Here is a 20,857-nt window from a genome sequence, read left to right as displayed (position 1 = left end):
CCTCTCTCTCTCTTTTTCCCTTGATCAGTCTGGCCAGGGGTTTAGGTTTATCAGTTTTACTCTTTTCAAAGAACCAGCTTTGGGTTTCACCAATTTTCTCTACTCTTTTTTTTTTTTTTGCAGTACGCGGGCCTCTCACTGTTGTGGCCTCTCCCATCGCGGAGCACAGGCTCCGGACGTGCAGGCTCCAGCGGCCATGGCTCACGGGCCCAGCCGCTCCGCGGCATGTGGGATCGTCCCAGACCGGGGCACGAACCCGCGTCCCCTGCATCGGCAGGCGGACTCCCAACCACTGCGCCACCAGGGAAGCCCTCTACTCTCTCTTTTATTTCACTGATTTCTGCTCTTATTTTTGATTTCCTTCCTTCTGCTTGCTCTGGGTTTACTTCACTCTTCTCTTTCTAGTTTCTTATGGTGGAACCTGAATTACTCGTTTGAGACCTTTCCTCTTTCCTAAGTATTTGACGCTATAAATTTCCCCCTAAGCCCAACTTCAGTTGCATCTGACATGTATTTTCATCTTTATTCAGCTCATTTTCTAATTTTCCTCCCTCTCTGACACATGGGTTATTTTAGAAGTGTGTTGTTTAATTTCAAAATATTTGGGGATGTTCCAGATATCTTTCTGTTACTGATTTCTAGTTCAATTCCTTTGTGGTCAGAGAGCATACTTTGTTTGATTTCCATTTCTTTAAAAAATTTTAAGGTTTTTTTTATGACCCATGATAAAGCTGACCTTGGGTACTGTCCCATGAGCACTTACAAAGAGGCTGTATTCTGCTGTGGCTGGATGGAATGTTCGATAAATGTCAATTACATCAAGTGAGTTGACAGTGTTGTTCAAGTCTTCCATAGCCTTGCTGTTTTGTTTATTCTACCAATTATAGAAAGTGGAATATACACACGCACACACAAACACGTATATTCTTTTTCAGATTCTTTTCCATTATCGGTTATTACAGAATACTGAATATAGTTCCCTGTGCTATACAGCAGGTCCTTGTTGCTTATCTATTTTATATATAGTAGTGTGTGTATGTTACTCCCAAATGGCTTTCTTTTTTTTTTTTTTTGCAGTACGCGGGCCTCTCACCGTTGCGGCCTTTCCCGTTGCGGAGCACAGGCTCCGGACGCACAGGCTCAGCGGCCATGGCTCACGGGCCCAGCCGCTCCGCGGCATGTGGGATCTTCCCGGACCAGGGCACAAACCTGTGTCCCCTGCATCGGCAGGCGGACTCTCAGCCACTATGCCACCAGGGAAGCCCCCCGAATGGCTTTCTTTTAATTAGCATTTCCATGGTTTGTCTCCCCTGTTTTTTGCTCTGTTGGTACATCCTTCCTTGCCTTCTTTTGGATTATTTAAAATTTTTTTAGTATTCAATTTTCATTTATCTATTGGTTCTCTGTTTTCTTTAAGCGGCTGCTCTAGGAATCACACTATACATACCTAACTCTTCACAGTTTACTACAGTTTTTATTTTACCACTTCAAGCAAAATGCAAAGGCTTTACAACCATATAGGTCCCTATCCCCTTCCCCTTAACCTTTCAGTTGTCACATGTCCCATCTACCTACAATGAAGCCCTCCTGTAACTTTTGCCTTCGATCATCATTTGCGTTTTAAAGAATCTGAGGCTAGAAAAAATAACTCTACTCTACTGACCCATGTTTTGACTACTTCTGTTGCTCCTCCTTCATCCTGAGGCCCTGACCTTCCTTCGGTATCACTTCCCTTCAGTCTGAAGAACCTCTTTCAGCATGTACTTTAGAGCAGGTCTGCTGACAAAACGCACTTTCAATTTTCCTTTATCCGAGAGTGCCTTTATTTTACCTGCCTTCCTAAGGAACATCTTCACTGGGGACGGAATTCTAGGTTGGTGGTTCTTTTATGTTGGCACTGTCTTCCAGACTCCAAGAGAAATCTGTAGTCGTTCAAGGCATTGTTCTCCTATATGTATCGTTTCTGGTCGCTTTCAAGGTTTTTTGTTTGTTTTTTAAAGTCTGTTTTTCAGCCGTTTGATTATGATATTTATGGGCATGGTTTTCTTTGGGTTTATCCTCTTTGGGGTTTGCTGAGTTTCTTGAATCCATACATTTGTGTCTCACCAAATCTGGAAAGTTTTCAGCTATTATTTCTTCAAATATTTTTTTTACACCAGTCTTTTTCTCCTTTTATGGGACTCCAGTGACACAAATTCAGACCTCTTGGTACAGCCCCACGGGTTTGTGAGGCCTTTGTTGTTGTTTTTTAAGCTTTCTCCTGCATATTCTTCAGGTTGGATAATATCTTCAAGTTCACTGACTCTTTCCCCTGCCATCTCTACTCTGCTGTCAGAGCCACTCACTGGGTCCTCTATTATTCAGCTCCGAATGTTCCCTTTGGTTTCTTTACACCATTTCTCTGCTGAGAATTTCCATCTTTCCATTCATTTCTGAGGACTCCATTCTATCTCACAGAGCCAGTAATAGTAACAGCCTTAAAGCCACTGTCCTATGACTCCAGCATGTGGGTCATCTCTGGGTGGCCATCTGCTGACTGACTTTCCCTGTGAGAGTTGTCAGATTTTCCCAGTTCTTCGTATGAGTAGCCATTCTGGGTTGTATCTTGGACATCTTGATGATGTTGTGAGACTCTGAGTCTTCTGAAAACCCACCAAAGAGTGTTGATTTTGTTTAGAAGGCGATTGATTTGTTTAGAATTAGACAGGACACTCCATCCTGCCTCTTGTGGGCAACGGTTCCCACGTCAGCTCCATTTTCAGAGCTGTGTCTGCCCCGTGCATACCCCACTCAGGTGTTGGTCTGGAGCTAGGTGGCTGTCCACACCGTGGGTTAGTTCTCAAAGCCTCGGCCATGCTTCTTTGGCTCTGTTACATGTATGCGATACTCCTGGGTGGGACCAGCACCCATGTCAGTTCCCACACAGAATCAGGGGATCTCCTCATCCAGCTCTCTCTCCAGCTCATGGGGGTCCTTCTCCCCAGTCTTCAGGCCACAGAGTCAGGGTTTCTCTCAGAGTCTTAGCTTCTCACGCTGTCGGGCGGTCTGCGTAGCTTGGGCTACCCCTGGGTGAAGCAAACGCATATCAGCTCCACTCCTGAGACCACAGGAGCCTTTGTTTGCAGCTCCTCTGGCAGACACAGGCTCTTCTTGGGATCCTCATGGGCCTGTCACTGCCACAGGGGCAGCTCAGGTTAGTGTCACAGCTGGCGTCAAGTAGGGCTGGGAGGGAAAGAGGGAGTCCATTTCTCCAGTCCTCAGTCCACAGAGATGTTGCCCTTGGTTTCTGCTGTTTTTGTCCATAGTTCTGTGACGTGGCTCACTCTCGAGTCAGTTAGGAGACAAAGAAGAGGGAAGAATAAGTCAGGAGACTGGCCACCATTCTGGTTACTCTTCAAGTTCTGACTTCCCTCAACAATATGCCTGTTATTGTTTACTTTCAGAATCCTCAGGCTTTTTGGTTTTTTGTTTTGTACTCTGTCCAGAACTTTTCGTTGTAACCAGTGGGAGAGGTGTGTTGTTGTGAACTTAACGCTACTTTGGCTGGTGCGGGAAGCTTATGCTCTCGTTCTCAGGAGCTATGAGCCACCCCAGGTAACAGGTAATGGAAGCCTGGGCTGGAATGGATGTGAGACTGGAAGGAGAAAAGGGCTGTGCAAACAGCATGGAGCTGAGACTTGGCAACAGGCTGGGAAGGCCTCAAGCTTCAGTTTACCGTTACCACACGCTAAAATGCATTTCATACAAGACCTAGCATTTTTTCTTTTTAATAATAACGCCTTTATTATTATTATTTTTGGCTGTGCCACCTGGCGTGTGAGATATTAGTTCCCCAAACAGGGATGGAACGTGTGGCCCCCTGCAGTGGAAGCGTGGAGTCTTAACCACTGGACCGCCAGGGAAGTCCCAGGAAGACCTAGCATTACAAGCGATCTGTGAATATACATGGGCACTAGAAGTCCTCTGCCTCACGGCTAAGGAGGTTTTACTCTTGAATTGATTTTCCTACAGAAATAATGCTATCCAAACTGGTGCTGTATTTCATATGCACATCATTATAATGTTAGTGTGCTATTATTCTTAGTTGACTTAGAAACTTAACCACCAACTAAAATATTGTTTTTATGAATGTATTGTGATATCCAGTTATATTTGTATCAAAATAAAACATATCTATAATTTTAAATATCAAATACTGTAAGGTTTCATAACAAATAGCAGATCACTTCTCTAGCCATTATAATCCTGATTACCACTCCCTAAGAGCAACCTTTTCCATGACAGTTATTTCTGCTCTCCATTTATTTCTCATCCAATTTTTTTTCTGGTATGTAAACCTCTTTTCCTATATATCATGTATACACTACCTCTTGATTCTTAAGAAAAATCCATTGAAGAGGATTTAGTTCTCTGACAATACACACACTCACACACAAACACACACACACACTTTTCCCCATCCTTCCAATGTAAGTATAACATCATTTCACATTTAGTGTTTATCATTTAATTACGATCAGCAGAGCCAAACAGTGTACTATGATTATATTTCCTTTCTTGTACAATATTTTGCTTTCCCAGGAATTAAGAATTGTCTCCTTTTGTTTTTGGTTTTTTTTCCCCTCTCAGTTTTTAATGTTCTTATGTCATTACCAAAATCACTGAAAAAGGAACTGTAAATGTCCCAAGAGATTCAAACTCTCAGGTGTAAATTTCTTCTTGGACATGCTTCCTGAAGCCTTCCATCTTCCTACTTTTAGACTGACTCATCTTTAGTTCAGTTGCATAGGGGTCATGATGGGACTCCTCTTTACCACTCTTCTCAGAACTCCTTTACCTCCAACCTGTGCTTGGATCCCCCTTTTCCTGGGTGGCCTGTGCGTCTGTCACAACAGCCCAAGTTATGCTGGAGTAACAAATGACCCCCAAATCTCAATGCTTACAATGACAAAGGTTTACTTCTCATACACATTACAAGCCCATCATGGGTCACCTCTGTGCCTTCATCCCAGGACCAGGCTGACAGAGCAGCCTCTGCCTGAACACTGCGGGTCATCACGGCAGAAGGGAAAGAGACGTGGTTGAACATGCATCTGCTCAGAAGTCACACGTACCACTTCTACCCCTATCTCACTGGCCAGATCAATCCACACAATCATACTTGAGCCCAAAGGGCAACTACACAGTATCACCCCGGAAGGGTCAGTGGGGGAAGAACCAAATAGCACTGTCAAGTCCGACATCAACAGGGCAGAGAGAGTCTTCTGCAGGGCAGTAAGGTTAACAATTGTGAACAACGAAGCTGTCGTGGCATGTCTTCCTCTCTCTCGTTTGTGCCATTTTTTTCATGAAATCCACCCTGCACCCTTGTGGGTCTGTATCTTTTTTTACTCCGTTACTGTCAACAGTTTCAGGAGTGTGTTCGATCTGCCATGTTGAGCCCAAAGTCTACCAACCAATCACTTTAAAAGGGAACTTCTAGGTCATGGTCTATTTGAAAGATGAGGACTGTCTGTAATTACAACTTTCATTCAGTGGACCACTTATCATTATTTATAGCAGCTTTTCTCAGACCCTACAAATGTCAATAAAGAATTTAAATTGTATTTCCTTATGAATATAAACTACCCAATATGGTAAATTCACTTTAAAGCAGGAGTTTTCTAAAACAGCTTTGATCTCGGTGTCTTGATTTCTGCCTTTTCTGATTTGCTCTAAGCTCCAAGCTTATGTCTGCAATGAAATCAAGCAGCCCTGAAGAATTTCATTCTAATTCTGTAATCACAGACAATAATATATTCAACATGTTGGCCTAGCTCTGAAATCTACCTGTCACTGCTGTCTGTAACTTATCTTAAATATTATGATCTACTCGGGAAAATACAGCTCTAAACTGTATCTCCCTATACCAAAATCTTATTTAGTTCTGAAATGGCAAATACAGCAAACAGTTGCTGGAGGGTAATAATACACAAGAAACAGTCAGATTCAGCTTTTTGTTACATTAGTTTTTATTTGATATTCTCCTTTCTAATAACGGAGATACAGTAGGTTCTCAACTTAAAAAAAAAAAGAAACTCGCCTTTTAACTCTGGAGTGTGCACTACAAGACTAAGCGTTTCCTAAAAGGTAAAGCTTGCTCAGACCCATCACTCATGTGCTGCCACCTCCACTGCTTGGGCCTGGACCTCTGGAGATATGCTTTCTCAGTCCAAATGCTCTTTCCATCTCAAAACAGTCACAGACCTCAGTAAATTACGTAATCCCTTTAACCTCAGTTTCCTCATTTACAAAATAGGAATAATAGGATTTCTAAGGAAAAGTGATGAGAATTAAATAACCCATACAGAGCCTTGACATGGTGCCTGGGAGACAGAAAGCACTCAGTAGATGTCTGTTGGGTAAATATTTTCTAATTCAACAGGCACCTTATTTACCTATAAAGCTTACAGAGGTCAAACTCTATGACAACCAGGTTTAAACACTATAAATCCTTTACCGTAATAAAACCATACATTTTGTGTTTGGCCGAAATTCAGTTACTTATTATACATCTTTTTTTTTTAATTAAATGAAGAAAGTTTGAGTTTTCACTTCTTTATTTTGCTCTTCTAAATCCACACAATTTTAGAAAGGGATAGTTATCTCCTCACATACCAGTTTTTTTAACCTAGTGAATTTAAAAAACTCACCACAAACCTGTATCAGCTCTGCCTCTTGACATGTCCCAACCTGGCCTATGACATATATTGGCCAAAGTGAAATGTCAGGACTAAAACAGGGAGATCCTTGACTCGACAGATCTCGAGAGGTAGAGAGTCTTAAAGACCAGTCCTGAGTGAAGCTGGGTTCATTGTTCAAAGGATGATGAATGAATCTATACATCATCAGAGAATATGCAAACCAGATGCAATTATTCCATAGAGTATCAGAATTATTTAAAAACATTTGAGAGTATCTGACACGCTGAAAGCACCTGGAGCAAAACCCTCTGGGAACCTCTGATGTCAGAGACTCTGAAGAGGCTTTTATAAATAAACAAAATCCAAATAACTATGGCTGCAAAGTCGAGAGGTGCCAAATATTAAGGAGAAAAGAAGCAAAATAAACTCAGGAAGGTAAATAGATCCATTCCCTTCCACTCTTTGTTGTTCAACTGATTTCATTTGTCTTATGGAAGCTCATTAGAAACATTTTAATACACAGCCCAAAGGCTGCCTTCAATGTGCACTCATGGTGAACAGTGGAGAGAGCAGTACAGGCTGGTGTACAAAAAGCAACGGACCTGAAATCAGAATGTGTGGGTCTGTCAGGGCTGCCACCTCCCTGAGACTCAGTTTTCTCATCTGCAAAACAGCAGGGAGAGTGTCTGTCCCTCAAAGCTGTGATGAGGAAGTGTGGGAAGATGAATGAAAACGCCTGGAACAGTGCCGTCTAGTAGAAACATACGGTGAACCACAAATGTGAGCCACAAATGGAATTTTTAACTAAAAAAATAAAAAGAAGCAGGTGAAATGAATTTTAATAATACTTTTTATTTAACTCAATATATTCAAAATATTACCATTTCAACAGGTAAATCAATAGAGGACTACTGAGATTTTTTCGCATTCCTTCTTTTTGTACCGAGTCTGTGAAAATCAGTGTGTCTCTTACATTCATAGCTCAGAGTGTAAAATTCAGACCAGCCACCCTAGCCCGTGGGGCGGTACTGGACAGCACAGCCTGGAACCCAGGGCGGGCTGAGCACGTTTCCTAGATCCTAGCAGCTAAACCCTGTGGGACTGAGGAAGGTTATTTTTAAAATCGACCACATTAAAGAGAGTTTGTATTTTCATATCTTTGGTACAGTACATAATATATAATATGTAATATTGTAATAAGAATTTAAAATATTATCTATACCAACTAGACTCAGGATTTATCCAAACTAAGGGCAACCAAAAGTTATTATAAGCCACTAATATTCATTCATTTTATATTTAATTTTGCGGTTATTTTATTAGGATTTGAGTTACATATTAATCTGACATAGAATCTAATAATCTCAAAAAAAGAAAATATAACCCGACATAACAAGCACACAAAAAAACTCAAACAACTACAAGCTACACATGATTAAACTATGCCTTCCAGCAAAGAAATAGGAACAGTAAACAAAATATTTCTCTGTATTACTAAATTTTTCATTTCATAGGACCTGCTATTAGAAAGTCAAGTTATATAGTTTTAATAGCTTTCTTATAATTTTTTTCTCGTAAAAATTTAACTGTATTTTCTAAATAGGATGACCACCTATGACGACAACTTAGTTACATGTGAATATAAGTAAATATAGCATTAAAATGATGCTATATTTACTTCAGAACAATTCAATGGGGTTGAAACATTATATATTACTTGCATTACATTGTTAAGATAACACTGAGTAGTACACAGAAGGCAAATTCTTGTATCTTGAGCTCAAAGAATGGGGTGGAAAATGCATGGTAACCATTTCTTAACTGCAAGGTCTTTTTGAAAGCCAGCACGGAGCACGTGCACACACGTTTAAGCAGCTATAGTGTGCTCTTGTGTTCTGTGTGGAGATGCTCCTGCAGTTCCTAACGTTCTCATCCACTTTTCTGCGGGCTGCCCAATAGTTCAGCACGAGTGGTCAGATGAGATGCAAGAGTGAAATGGGGACAGAATTCTGGGCAGGCGACTGCTACCTCATTTCAAACCTGACAAGGACCATTTAGTTACCTAATAGAACTTAAACTTTACCAAGTGTTATGAAATTCTTAAGGACCAAGACTCTTTGGACTTTGGTTTTCATTTACTATGTATTCAAGATGGTACTTCTGGAAGACAGGCCCTCTCCCTCAAGCATCTCATCGGATGCTCAGCTGAAGTGACACACAAGCTGAATGGCTAGTCTAGGTCCTGCAGCACCACCGAGGTGCCTTCTGCGGTCTCCTGGCCAAGGACTCGCCTCCCCCAAGCCCCGCTCAGGCTCACAGCACAAAGTGGTCCAGCTGCAGGGGACGAGGTTTAAATGCTCACGTCATCACATTCACACTGTTTCCGTGTAAACTCTCCCGAGGAAGAAGCTATCCCGCACCAAGGCATGTGTTTCCCAGGCCACCCGTGCTGACCCCTAGAGTCACTGACACTAAACACAACAGTCACACACAGTCTCAAACACACATTCAGACTCACATCTGGCATTTCTGTAGAGAAGGAAGGGGTCCTGGAGCTGGAAATCCAGGTCTTTCGTGATGGGCTCTGTCCTATTCTCCATGCTTAGCCTGTTCATGATGGTGAAGCCGTGTTTCGGAGAAGCAGACCTAAAGGTTGCCAGGGGTGGGGGGACACAGAGACACGCCGTTCAGAGCAGAGCACTTCCAGGACAGGGGCATCTGGACACGCCTTCAACCTTTCCGCCCCTTCACCGTGGGCTGCACCAATGTGCGGGACGCATACGGCACGCCAGTCATGCTGGTGCTTTGGTAAAGTCCAGCCCAACTTACTTAACTGTGTACGTATGTACATATACACAGCTTGTTTCCCTACCTACGCTGTAAGTTCCTTTAAGGCAGAGATGGTAACTACTGATAAAAAAATTACCGACAGACACCTTGAAACAATCTTGACCGTTAATACAGAGCGTACATCACAATTATAGAAAATGTTGGTGTTGGTCTGAAATTGAAAGCTGTGTAATTTCTTAGGGAAATGATGTAACTCTGGTCAACGAACTTATGAGGAGATACAGTATAATTAAAAGTTTATACAATTTAAAGCAAAGAGCAGATATTTAGTATTCTTCAGTGTAAGGCAAACAGCTTCATAGATAAGCTACTACAAAAGTTTTTATCCATAAAACTGTGCATTTAGTAACTTTTTATTTTTAATTTCATTCAATAAACCTTCAGTGCCTAGTCTCTGTCAGGCAGGAAGAACCCAAATCATAGAGAAACTAACAACTACAAGTGCATCTGTCTACCCTTGGGGGACAGGCCAGATACCAACCCAACTGTGCAACTTCTGCTGACAAACTGGAACACACATGCTCACACACTGAAACAGAAACAGGCAGGGCCACTGCTTTAATCTGGGGCACAAGGTAACAAGCCCACAGAAATGCCGTGAGCAACAGGAAGAAAAGGGGTTTATAGCTCAGTTTTATTTCACCTCTAACCACTTGATTTACTACCTACAGCTTTCTTATGAGACTTCTAATTTTAAAACTGATGGAAGGCAATCCTTGCCTACTTATTTTACTAAGTGGTAGCGTGGTGCTGGGCATATAACGAGTACCGGAGATAATCATGACGATCATTTCAACTTCAATTCTGGGGAAGAATGAAGAGTGACTTCCGAAGACCCCTGTCAGAGGGTCCTCTGGAAATCACCAGTGGGTGTAACTCTATTACAGGAAGACACCGGAGGAAACAAAGACATAATTTTAAAAATGGGGTTATAGGTGTTTTTATACAGAACCAGAATTTGATTCTGCAGTGTTTCATTATCACAACAGGCTTTCACCCCTCTAATGGTACGGTTACTACACCATCTCACAATTTATAAAATACACTCAGAGGATACCAACTGCTCTAAAGCAACATCTGTTAAGTCAAAATACATCACTGGCAGTTCCATTACCTGTACCCAAAACTCCCTTGTGATTTCCATGAGCTGTCTGTCATTCTCGAAAGACCTCAACATTCTAGAATCTGGGATCAGATGGTGGGGCTGGGCGGGGGGGGAGAGGGATGGGAGAGAGGGTCCTGCTCTTAAGGAGTTAGATGTGGGGAAGAGATTAAGGACTAGGGAAGGATCTGCTTCTCAGTTTAAAGGTTTGTTTAACTGACAGCTCCATGAGGAACTCAAGAGTATATTAAGAAGTACTTGAAAATACCAACCTACGTTTGGCTTTGGTACAAAACAGAAAATACTTGCATAATCTGTTACTCCTCTGCATCAACAAAAGAAGCCCCTACTAAAAATGCTCTCCCTTCCGCTCCCACCGCTGCCTCCTGCCCACCCTCCACGCCGAACCTGCCCGGGCCGCAGGGGCCTCTGTGCGCTGCTCTAGTTCTGCCTGTCTCCGTGGTGACCCTTCTCTGCATCCTGCTGACCCTGAAACCCAGCCATTAGCCCCTCAGCTTCTCTACTGATTGCAACAACCAAACTAACGATGCCGACGCCTCCACACCCTGTGCCTCCGTCCCTGCCCCGTCCCGAGTGCCTGGTGCCACCACTGGAACGCCCTGCCATCACCCCAAAACCACTATTTCAAAATGAAACTAAAACTATCCTCAAGCCAGGTTCTCAACCTCCCATCTTTCCATTCCGCCAATGAGTCTATCATCCTCTCTGTTTTCCATTTCAGAATCTCACCAGTACTGTAAAATGCCACCGCCCCCCGCGTGCAGTCCCCCAATAAGCCCTGCCCACTTCACCTCACACCCGCTCCGCACCGCCGTCTTCTCCGTGCCTGCATGATGCCAGCACACCGACTTTCCCGCACGTCCTGCCATCACTCCTTTACTCCCCCACTTGCAAGCCTTCAGCGGCTCCCTACTGCTCAGAACACAGCTTTCAGCACCTTCAGTCTGATACTCCAAGCCAGCAAAATCTCTTTACTCTCACTGCCAGCTTCTAACTCATGCCAACCGATACACACACTCCGCCCCAGATCACTGCCCTCACTGTGCTGTGCCCCGGGGCCCCTGCCTCCGCCTCCGCGAGGCCCAGCTCCTCCCCTGCACTCGGCAGCTCTGCAGAGCCTCCCAGGGCCACACGCCCGCCCCCTCACTGCTTATCACGGGCCAACTGGCACGGGGGTAGTCCATTCACACCGTGGTTTACCTTCCAAGGTGAAAGTGTGGATAGAACAGATGAGCGTGTGTGGGGTGGGAAGCGTTATTATATCTCTGTAACCCACCGGTGGGGATGGGCCTCAGCTACGAGATCTTACGTGGATGTTTCTGTGAATAAACAGCTTAGCTGTGAAGACAATGTACATACTACACATCTCTGTGTGCATGTGTGATACGAGCAACAGCTGATAAAAATTACCAAAAAACATGAATTTATTAAATCTATCCTGAAACATATTCCACTAGCTGTACAGTGGAGGGCTGAGAGACCTCTTTAATTTTGATCACGCTTCTTCAAGGAGTGAAGAGGTGGCGTGAGCAATAACGCTCTCCTCCAAATGCTGGTTAGATAATCTAACATTCTGACCAGTGTACTTCCAGCTCCTTGCCAATCCATTATACTCAAGCACTTTGTACCATTCATTCCAATTAAAGAATAGATAGTTAACACTGCTTTTGTAAGAACACAGAGACTTAAGTTCATCCATACTGAAGTTTACATCATATTCCGAAATCAGTATTCATGACACCACACAGATGCCATCACTCAGTGTTCCCTTCCTTATGTCAACTAATAGCTTCAAACTAATAGCTTCAAACTGAGTTCTTTCACTTCTCTGAAATAAAACTACACTTGAAGGGTGACACGACAGAGCTAAGCCATGAGTGAAAGACCATCAGTTTCTTTATGAAAGTGAAATACTCTTACCTTGTGTAAACAAATAAGGTTCCTTCCACATCAGTCTTTTCCTAAAAAATAAAAACAAAACAAACAGCAAAACATGTATATTCTGTTCACTAACAGGAAACACTCACAGAGGTCAGAGAACACAAGCATCTTAGAGAACAGGAATTCGATCAGTTCCAAGCGGGGTCAAACCTACGTAACAGAGGGGTAACTCTTAGCGAAAGGAAAAAGCAGATTTTTTGCCCATTGTGACTCCGCTGCTTAAGCAGTGGGAAGCATCCTCCTACTGTCATTTACAAACTAAACCAGAGTGCTGTCTTCCCCTCTGACCTGGGGACACGGCCAGACGCAGAAACCACCGCTCTCTGTACTTCCTTCTCCTCCTGTTTTCTGGTTTCCTTTTCTCTTGTCGTATCCTGTCACCTAGGAGAGCAGCAGACCTGCCGATAACTCTACTCTGACTACTACACAGAAGACAGCAATGCTGCTGTAGTTTTCAGACAAACTAATTGCCTATTTGATGTGGAATACTTAGAGTCAAGTCTGATCTTTGAAATACAATTAGACAGAAACATTACCAAGCTAGGACTCAAGAACTCTGCCTGAGAGGGACTGGGAAAGTTGTAAACTTAAAATAATAAACTATCATTTCAGTTCACTGGGAAAGGCTCTTTTCCGTCTCCCCAGGCCCTGATGAAAATGTTCAGCTTACTAAAAAAAAATTTAAGTACCCATTTGTCTGATTAACTAGCAATCAGACCATTATATCTCAGAATTTAGAATTTATCTTTGCTATTTACGTGGTTTAATTTCAGCATTCTATTTAACCTCTCAATATTTTGTTATTTATATATCCATTAGCAAAGTCATTCAAAATTTAAGTACTCTGTAGTTTTGGTGAAAAATACTCTCTTTAAGAAACAAAGGTATATTAAAATGATGATTCTGAAAAGGCACACAAAAAATTGCAAGCATGATCCTTTCCATGCTTGAGTAATTTCATCATCCTTAAACTGCATTTACTATTAAGTGACCACTTGCTACGAGGACAAAACACTTTTCTGTCTTCCAGTATTTGACCCTGGACTGTTTCATCTCAGAGATCCTAGTCAGGATGTTTCTGCAGATCAGCACACAGAAACCTAACAGCCTTCGACCTGTTTCCTTCCTTCCTTAATGAAGTAGTGATAGAAATTACCTATTCCCTAAGGAAAACCCAGAATCAGAAATGTAAATGGCATGCTTCTCCTGAAATTATTCTCTAACTCCAAATTTGCGATTCTTAATTAGTTTATTGTTCTGTGTCTCAGTTTCTCCACTGAAAAGGGATAACAAACCTACACCACGCAGATCTTTGGATCAAAAACATATTTTCCATCTAAGGCTCTGTGACACCTAGATAAGAAGGTCTTTGGAAACGTAAATTCTGGTCTATTCTGGCTGAAACAGCTCAAATTCACGTATTTTCTCCGTCCCTCCACGGTTATACAGGGGTAACCAGATTTTTTTTTTCTTTCTGGGCAAAGCCCAGGTTTGGGGTTTTGGGCAACAGTTAAAGCGAGATTCGATTAGCTCCTCCTTTTTTTTTTTTCTTTCTGGGCAAAGCCCAGGTTTAGGGCAACAGTTAAAGCAAGATTCTGTTAGCTCTTCCTTAGGTCCTGCAAGTAAAAGAAGACTTTTTTTTTTTTTAATATTTATTAATTTATGTGGCTGCTCCAGGTCTTAGATGCAGCACGTGGGATCTTTTAGTTGCGGCATGGGAACTCTTCGTTGCATCATGTGGGATCTAGTTCCCTGACCAGGATTGAACCCGGGCCCCCTGCATTGGGCGTGCAGAGCCTTAGCACTTAGGCCACCAGGGAAGTTCCTAAAGAAGACTTTTATGTTAAAGTATTAGTTCACAGCTCTGGGGGATTTTAGCTTAAATTTTAAAAGTACAATTGAATGATTTAATATTACACTCATAAAAACTAACAAGTGCTAACAAATTAAGCAGTTCAAAATTTAAAATAACGAAGTAGAATGTAAAATAATGCTAGTTTGCAAACTATTGGGACTTGGCAGACTACGTGACACTTTCAAATCAACGCAATGTACATCTGACTATTCTGTTAAAATAATGAAAAAGTAAATCTTCATTTACCCTCTAAATCTGCCTTTCTCAATCATATATGTAGCATCTGAGTCACCTAAGAAGCTTTCGACAAATATCAAACGCTTGGGCCCCATATCCTGAGATTTCTGATTTGGTGGGATGCACTTTTTAAAACTCCAAATGATCTTGACACACAGAACTTAGAAAATCACTCGCTAGAAACAAGGGGTACACTACCACTATCAGGCAGCTTCTCAAGCTCAGCACGTTTGACATCTGGGGCCAGGTTAACCTTTGTCGTGGGGGCCTGTCCCATGCGCCACAGGATGTTTAGCAGAATCCCTGGCATCTACCCTCGGGATGCCAGTAACGTGGTCCTTCTCCAAGCGACAACTAAAAATTTTCTCAAGACCCTGCCAGTGTTGCCTGGAAGCAAAATCGACTCCAGTTAAGAACTACTGCTCTAAGGGTTGAGAGGTGAAACCACCACCAGGGTTAAGACACACCGGTGTTTTGGGGGAGTGGGATATCCTGGCAATGGGAAGTAGGTCTAGTTCCAAAATTCCTACTCCAGTCCTGACATAATCGTTCTTAAGCTTCCTTAAAGCAGCTCATTTTCTGTCCCCGCTTCATTCCTTATTCCTCCTGCCGAATGCCTTAAGTTAGCCTTCATCCATATTCAGTGTAATAAGAATTCCCCTTCTTTACGTCGCACCTGCATATACTTTCTTTTCTGTTCTTAAGCATGTCCTGTACACTTCTATTAGGCTTATGTTCAGAAGCTCCCGTTGTGGTGGCCTATGGAGACGCGGCATCAATCGGCTTGCCCCCAGCAACTGCCCTGCAGCTAAACTAGGTCTCTGTCTTTTTTTTCCTCGGCTACCACAGCCTTGAAGATGAGTACTTTGAAAGAATGACCTTCTAAGGGACGAACTATGCGTTGTCTGAAAGCAACAAGTCCAGGAAGCAGAAAAACATAACTCCTGTGAATAACGCATTGCGCCACTTGCGACTTCTGATGAGGCTGTAGAGGGGCGGCCTCTGTAACTGTGGTAACACGTGTCTCAGAGACCCTGTCCAACGCCCGTAGGAAACAACCACTACTCAAAGGGAACCTCTCCTGTACCCGTTAACTTGTGAGAATTCCCCAGACTCTCGGTCGGGTGTCAAATCAGTCCAGAGGACGACACACCCCGATCCTCATCTCTACTACCGAATTTCCTCAGCGGAATTAGGACATCATGCCTTTGGCGCTTTTCTGCAGAGCAGTATACAGCCGCAGGTAGAACATCTGCATTTTAAAAGTTGCCGCTGAAACTTGTCCACCTCGTCGCTCAACGTCCTTGATACGAGGACCCAGGCGACACGTGCCCCCGAAAACTAGGGAGACATATAGCTAGGAAGCGGCGCGCTTCCTCCCCCGGGACCTCGCGGGCAGGTGTCCCCACGTCCCTCCATTCCTGCCTCTTTCCGGTGAATTTCCTGTTACGAACTTAGGGCAAAGCTGTTCTCTTCTCTCCCACGTTAGGACCTACTTCTTAGTGTCTTCGCTTCTGTGAGTGGTTTTCGGGTAAACTTTAATGACCGGCTGCTGAAGGTGGGGAGGCCACGTGAACTACCGGGGCTGTGTCCCGTCGGAGGGCTCTCCTAGCTGACCGCCAGGACATGCCGGAGCAGGATGTCTGACCCGCTCCGCGGGGCTGAGTCCTGCCCGCGCTCCGTGACTCAGTTCAACGCGGCGGGAGATGCCCGCGGACGCCGGACCCGAGTGACCGCGGGGGGGACCTCCCCGCCCACTCGCAGCCCCTCCCCGGCCTCGCCTGCCCGCACGCACCCACTCGTTGGCCCGGTGGCCGAAGGTGTACAGGGCCACCTGGCTGGCCACGTCCACGATGCGGCTGATGTAGGGATCGTGGCGCCGCAGGGCCGCCAGGCTCATGTCGCGGCCCTTCCCGGCTGGGTAGCCCGCCGCCGCCGCCATCTTCCCGCCGGCCCGCGGGGCGTCGCAGCCCTCTCGGCAGAGCGCAGAGCGCGCAGGCGTCACTGGTCGATGGCCGCGCCGCGCCCGCCTGCGATCGTTGCCACGGCAACCGTAAGGCGGCCCCCGCGCGGTCCTGCGAGCGTCCCGAGTACAGGACCATCGCTGGACGCCGGGAACGTCTGCTGCTCGGCGCTCCGCGGTCAGACCTGTAGTGATAAACACGCCTCGAGCGTGCGTAACTGAACAGGGAGGGAACTGCGATTTCTCGTGCGCGGACGCCGGGTGGTTCTTCAAGTGCAGTCCTCGACGCCCTGGCGGCTCCGAGACCCTTTCAGGGGGTCTAAGGGTCAGAACCGTTTTCGTGACAATCCTAAAACTCACCTGACTCGTGCCCTGTGCTGACTTTTGCACGAATGCTGCAAAAACAACGGTGGGAGAAAGTGCAGGAGCCACGCTGTACAGGCCAGTGTCACTTGACGGTGTACGTAAGGCAGAAAAATTATTAATTTTATTACATTTCAACCTTTTGGTACACTTTTAAAAATTCTGTGTGAAAAAAAGAGGAAGAAATCACAGAGCACGTGCCCTGAACAAGGAACTGCCATATTTGCCGCCAGGAAAACCCTTGAGTGCTTAAGTCGCAAGCTGAGCTAGTGTTTTTGTTTTTATTTTCACGGAACACTATTTTTACTTGAAAGAAAGATGGACAAACTATGGGTATTCAGACAGGCATTTGACAGACATTTTTTAGAAAATAAATAACGTGCACCTGTCACTTCCAGGAAAACAAAGGGTAATTATTGTCACCAATGATAATTTTTGAGCTTTCAAGCGAGAATGAGAAGTTTACAAAATGTGTAACCACTGTCATGAGCTTGGCAGCTTCTCAATACTTAAAGTCTTTAACGATGAGATTGCTGGGTATTTGGAAAGCCTGCGATGAGAGAATTCCTCTTTAAAACTTGGGAGAAAGGTGAACGTTGATCACTCTGGTACATGCATAACTGGAGGTACATTTTTGTTAAAATATTTCAATAAAGCTTTAAAGTTTCTTTTATATCTTTGAGCCTTGGAGTCTATAGGCAAAGTCTACCTTTTGATAATTTCAGGGAGCATAGACACACCCTAGTTGTCTCCCTAGTACTTGGTCCAATGCCTTGTGCTGAATAGAAATTTGTAAATACCGCTTCTATTGAACTCAACCATGAGTTAGTCGAATTTACTCATTAAATATCAGCTTTTTAAAAGATCTCGTGACTTGCAGAATACTGAGATCCAAGTTGGCATGAAAGAGCGTACAATAACAAGTCCTGATCTTTCAGAGTTTACATTCTAAAAAAGATAGAAAAAATTGGAAAGGTTTGTTTAGTTTTCCAGGTTATAAAGAAAACAAGAAAGAAAAGGGAAAAGGCCTTGAAGATTAGAGATTACACTCAGAAAAAGATGATGTATAATGCTGCAATGGCTTCAGCATTGCAATGTTGTTTATCTCCTGGCCCCAGAGCTTTGTTCTCTTAAAATTCTTTTTTTCCCCCAAATTCTTAAAGCTCTAACCTTCTAGGATGAAGACAGAGTTCTGCCTAATTTCTACTTGAATAATCTGTGTTTGTAAAATCAGGTCATCATCACTTATCCAAATATACTAAGTTACAGGCTCTTTATTAGTAAAAGGCCATTTTTTAAAAATTGGGGTATAGTTGTTTTACAATGTTGTATTAGTTTCTACTGTACAGCGAAGTGGAGTTCCCTGTGCCATGCAGCAGGTTCTCATTAATTATCTATTTTATACATATTAGTGTGTATATGTCAATCCCAATCTCCCAATTCATCCCACCCTTTCCCCCTTGGTGTCCATACGTTTGTTCTCTACATCTGTGTCTCTATTTCTGCCCTGCAAACTGGTTCATCCTTACCATTTTTCTAGATTCCACGTATATGCGTTAATATATGATATTGGTTTTTCTCTTTCTGACTTACTTCACTCTGTATGACAGTCTCTAGGTCCATCCACGTCTCTACAAATGACCCAATTTCGTTCCTTTTTATGGCTGAGTAATATTCCATTGTATACATGTCCCACATCTTCTAAAAGGCCATTTAAAATGAGCAAATTCTTTTAAAATCCATATAACTTCAATTTTCACTGGCTTCCACGGTGTGGTCATTCTTACCCTGTGTTTCCAGAAGCCTCATCATGATACCCTGAACAAATATTGGGGTCTTTGGGTTTCATGATTATTTTATAATTGCCATAATGAGATAAAATATGTGCTAAGAGTTGGTGTTACCAAGTTGTATACCACAATTTAAAATAAGTTATAGTATGATTTAAAAAATAGTGTCTGGGTCCAGGATGTTTATGCCATTGCAATGACTAAGATAAAATTCACCACTTAAGGTAATTGTAAGAACACAGTATGTTTAAATTGTTTGGAAATAGATATAGAACTGGAAAATGTTTGGTTCTGTAGCCATGTATGGATGTTTGTATAGAAATATAAACTGACTTTTTATGGCATGATTGTCTAGAAATGTAAATACACAGTCCGCTTTATTAGTACTCTTTCCTTTACTGTGTAAAGGACCTCTACGTTTTGCATTTGTCCGGTAGTAGAATGTATTGGAATGGAGGGGAAAGAGGCGCTTCCAGGATGCACCTAAGAGTTTGTGATTCTAAAATGGCTAAAGCAGCCCCCGATGCCCTGCTGATGCTGCCTGTATGAATTCCCTTCATGCTGGGAATTTTATACCAAGCGGTGACAGAAGTGGGCGGTTAATGCCCTCTCTCTTCCAGTGGAGGAAAACGGTTTGAATCTGTGTGTTATCAGTTGTTTGCAGTGCGTGGTTTGTTTCTTTTTGAAGCAGCAGAGCACGGCAGAAAGGGCACCCCCTTGGAAGGGGAAACGAGTTAAACTTATTTTTACCTCACTTGGAACTTGGGGATCATAATATCACAACTTCACAGGGTAAATGAGATCAAATGAGGAGAAAATGTACCCAGAAAATATTTGCAATGTGTAAAATGTTCTGCAAATGAAAAAGCTATTACTGTTATAATTATTATCATCATCATTATTATTATTTCTAATAGAAGCCCGGAAGGGATTCTTCTTGTCTAATTACCCAGCCAGAGCTCAAATCATCTCAACAAAGTTCTGCGTAAGCGACAAGGAGCACATTAAATCCCAAGGCGGTTCATTCCCAATATTTTTATGTGGTGGAGGATGTGAGCATATTTATTTATGCTTATTTATGCATATTTAAGACATATTTATCAGGAACTCCACAATTAGAGGAAGAAATGATGGAGGAAATATATAGGTCGATGTTCCACGAGCTTGCAAAGGGGTTAAGATGTGAAACAATCATCAGGGGGACTTGGAACAGAATGAGAAGGGGCTAGATGTGGGGAGGGAAGAGGCCTGATGGGTGGGGAAGGAGGTAGCCTGGAGAAAGGCTTAGAACGTCTCCAGTCTGGGCCCGGCAGCTGCCTGGACTGAACCCCTGCTCACCTGACCCAGAAAGGGCCCAGAGCTCTTCAGAGCGGGGACCATTCTTGCATGTTCTCTTCTGATCCCTGTTTGCCTCTCTCTGCCAGTCTCATAAAATCTAGTCCTTCCAGGCTCATTGTCAGGGGTCAGGTGAAGGCTTCGTGGGCGTGCAGGGCGTCTACAGTAACATCTTTTCACTTGCTGCCCGGCGCGCGCTACGAAGAGGAAGGGCCTTTGATTCCCCACGAAGAGGTATAGGCTTAAAAGGCAAAGACCGGACTGTGGTAATTGATGCGCGTGGGCCCAGCCCGGGTCACTCAAGACAGCAGGATGTGGAAGGGAGGGTCGGAGGCAGAAGACCCTCCGACAGGGACTTCACGACTGTGCCACGAGGGGGACAGTGGGAGCCGTGCAGAGACCAGCTGCCAGCTCTCTGGAAACACAGGCAGCTCTGTGTCCCATAGTGGGGTAGCTGCCACTTAACGGGGCCGACTTCTCGTGAAGGAGCCTTGTCCTGGGGCAGAGCGGCTTGTGCGGTTGTCAGTGGGTCGTCCGCTGGACTCTGAGCTGCTGTCAGGTGAAGTGGGCGTGTGTGGTCCTGGCGGGTTCATCGCAGTGGCGCTAGGTCATCTAGGGATGGCCTGAAGGCCATCTGATTCAAGCAGAGTCCACAGTTCTGGGCAAGTCACCTCACTTCTGTGGAATATGGGGACTGAGTTGGAAGGATGCTTCCCA

The 20,857-nt window shown here is 43.8% G+C and overlaps 1 protein-coding gene across 4 annotated transcripts in view; it reads right to left on the bottom strand.

Moving 5' to 3' along the window:
* DCP1B (decapping mRNA 1B) overlaps positions 1–16,992 on the bottom strand; it is a 51,008-nt gene extending 34,016 nt beyond the window's left edge. For 3 of the 4 annotated variants that reach the window (XR_007470275.1, XM_049694843.1, XM_004279124.4), the window contains exons 1-3: positions 16,485–16,992; positions 12,577–12,617; positions 9,202–9,329 (exon numbers count right to left, since the gene is read on the bottom strand). Coding sequence is in view for 3 of the 4 variants with exons in the window: in XM_049694843.1 (XP_049550800.1) it covers positions 9,202–9,329; positions 12,577–12,617; positions 16,485–16,631 (316 nt within the window). In the remaining variant the exon portion in view is untranslated. Of the gene's footprint in view, positions 1–9,201; positions 9,330–12,576; positions 12,618–16,185; positions 16,450–16,484 lie in introns of those variants that run through there. The other variant, XM_049694844.1, reaches the window with a different exon arrangement.
* Positions 16,993–20,857: the final 3,865 nt, after the last annotated feature.

This window comes from Orcinus orca, chromosome 11 (genome assembly GCF_937001465.1).
Source record: "Orcinus orca chromosome 11, mOrcOrc1.1, whole genome shotgun sequence".
NCBI classification, from domain to species: Eukaryota; Metazoa; Chordata; class Mammalia; order Artiodactyla; family Delphinidae; genus Orcinus; species Orcinus orca.
Note: the sequence above shows the minus strand (reverse complement) of the source record. Positions and strands in the feature narration are given on the sequence as shown.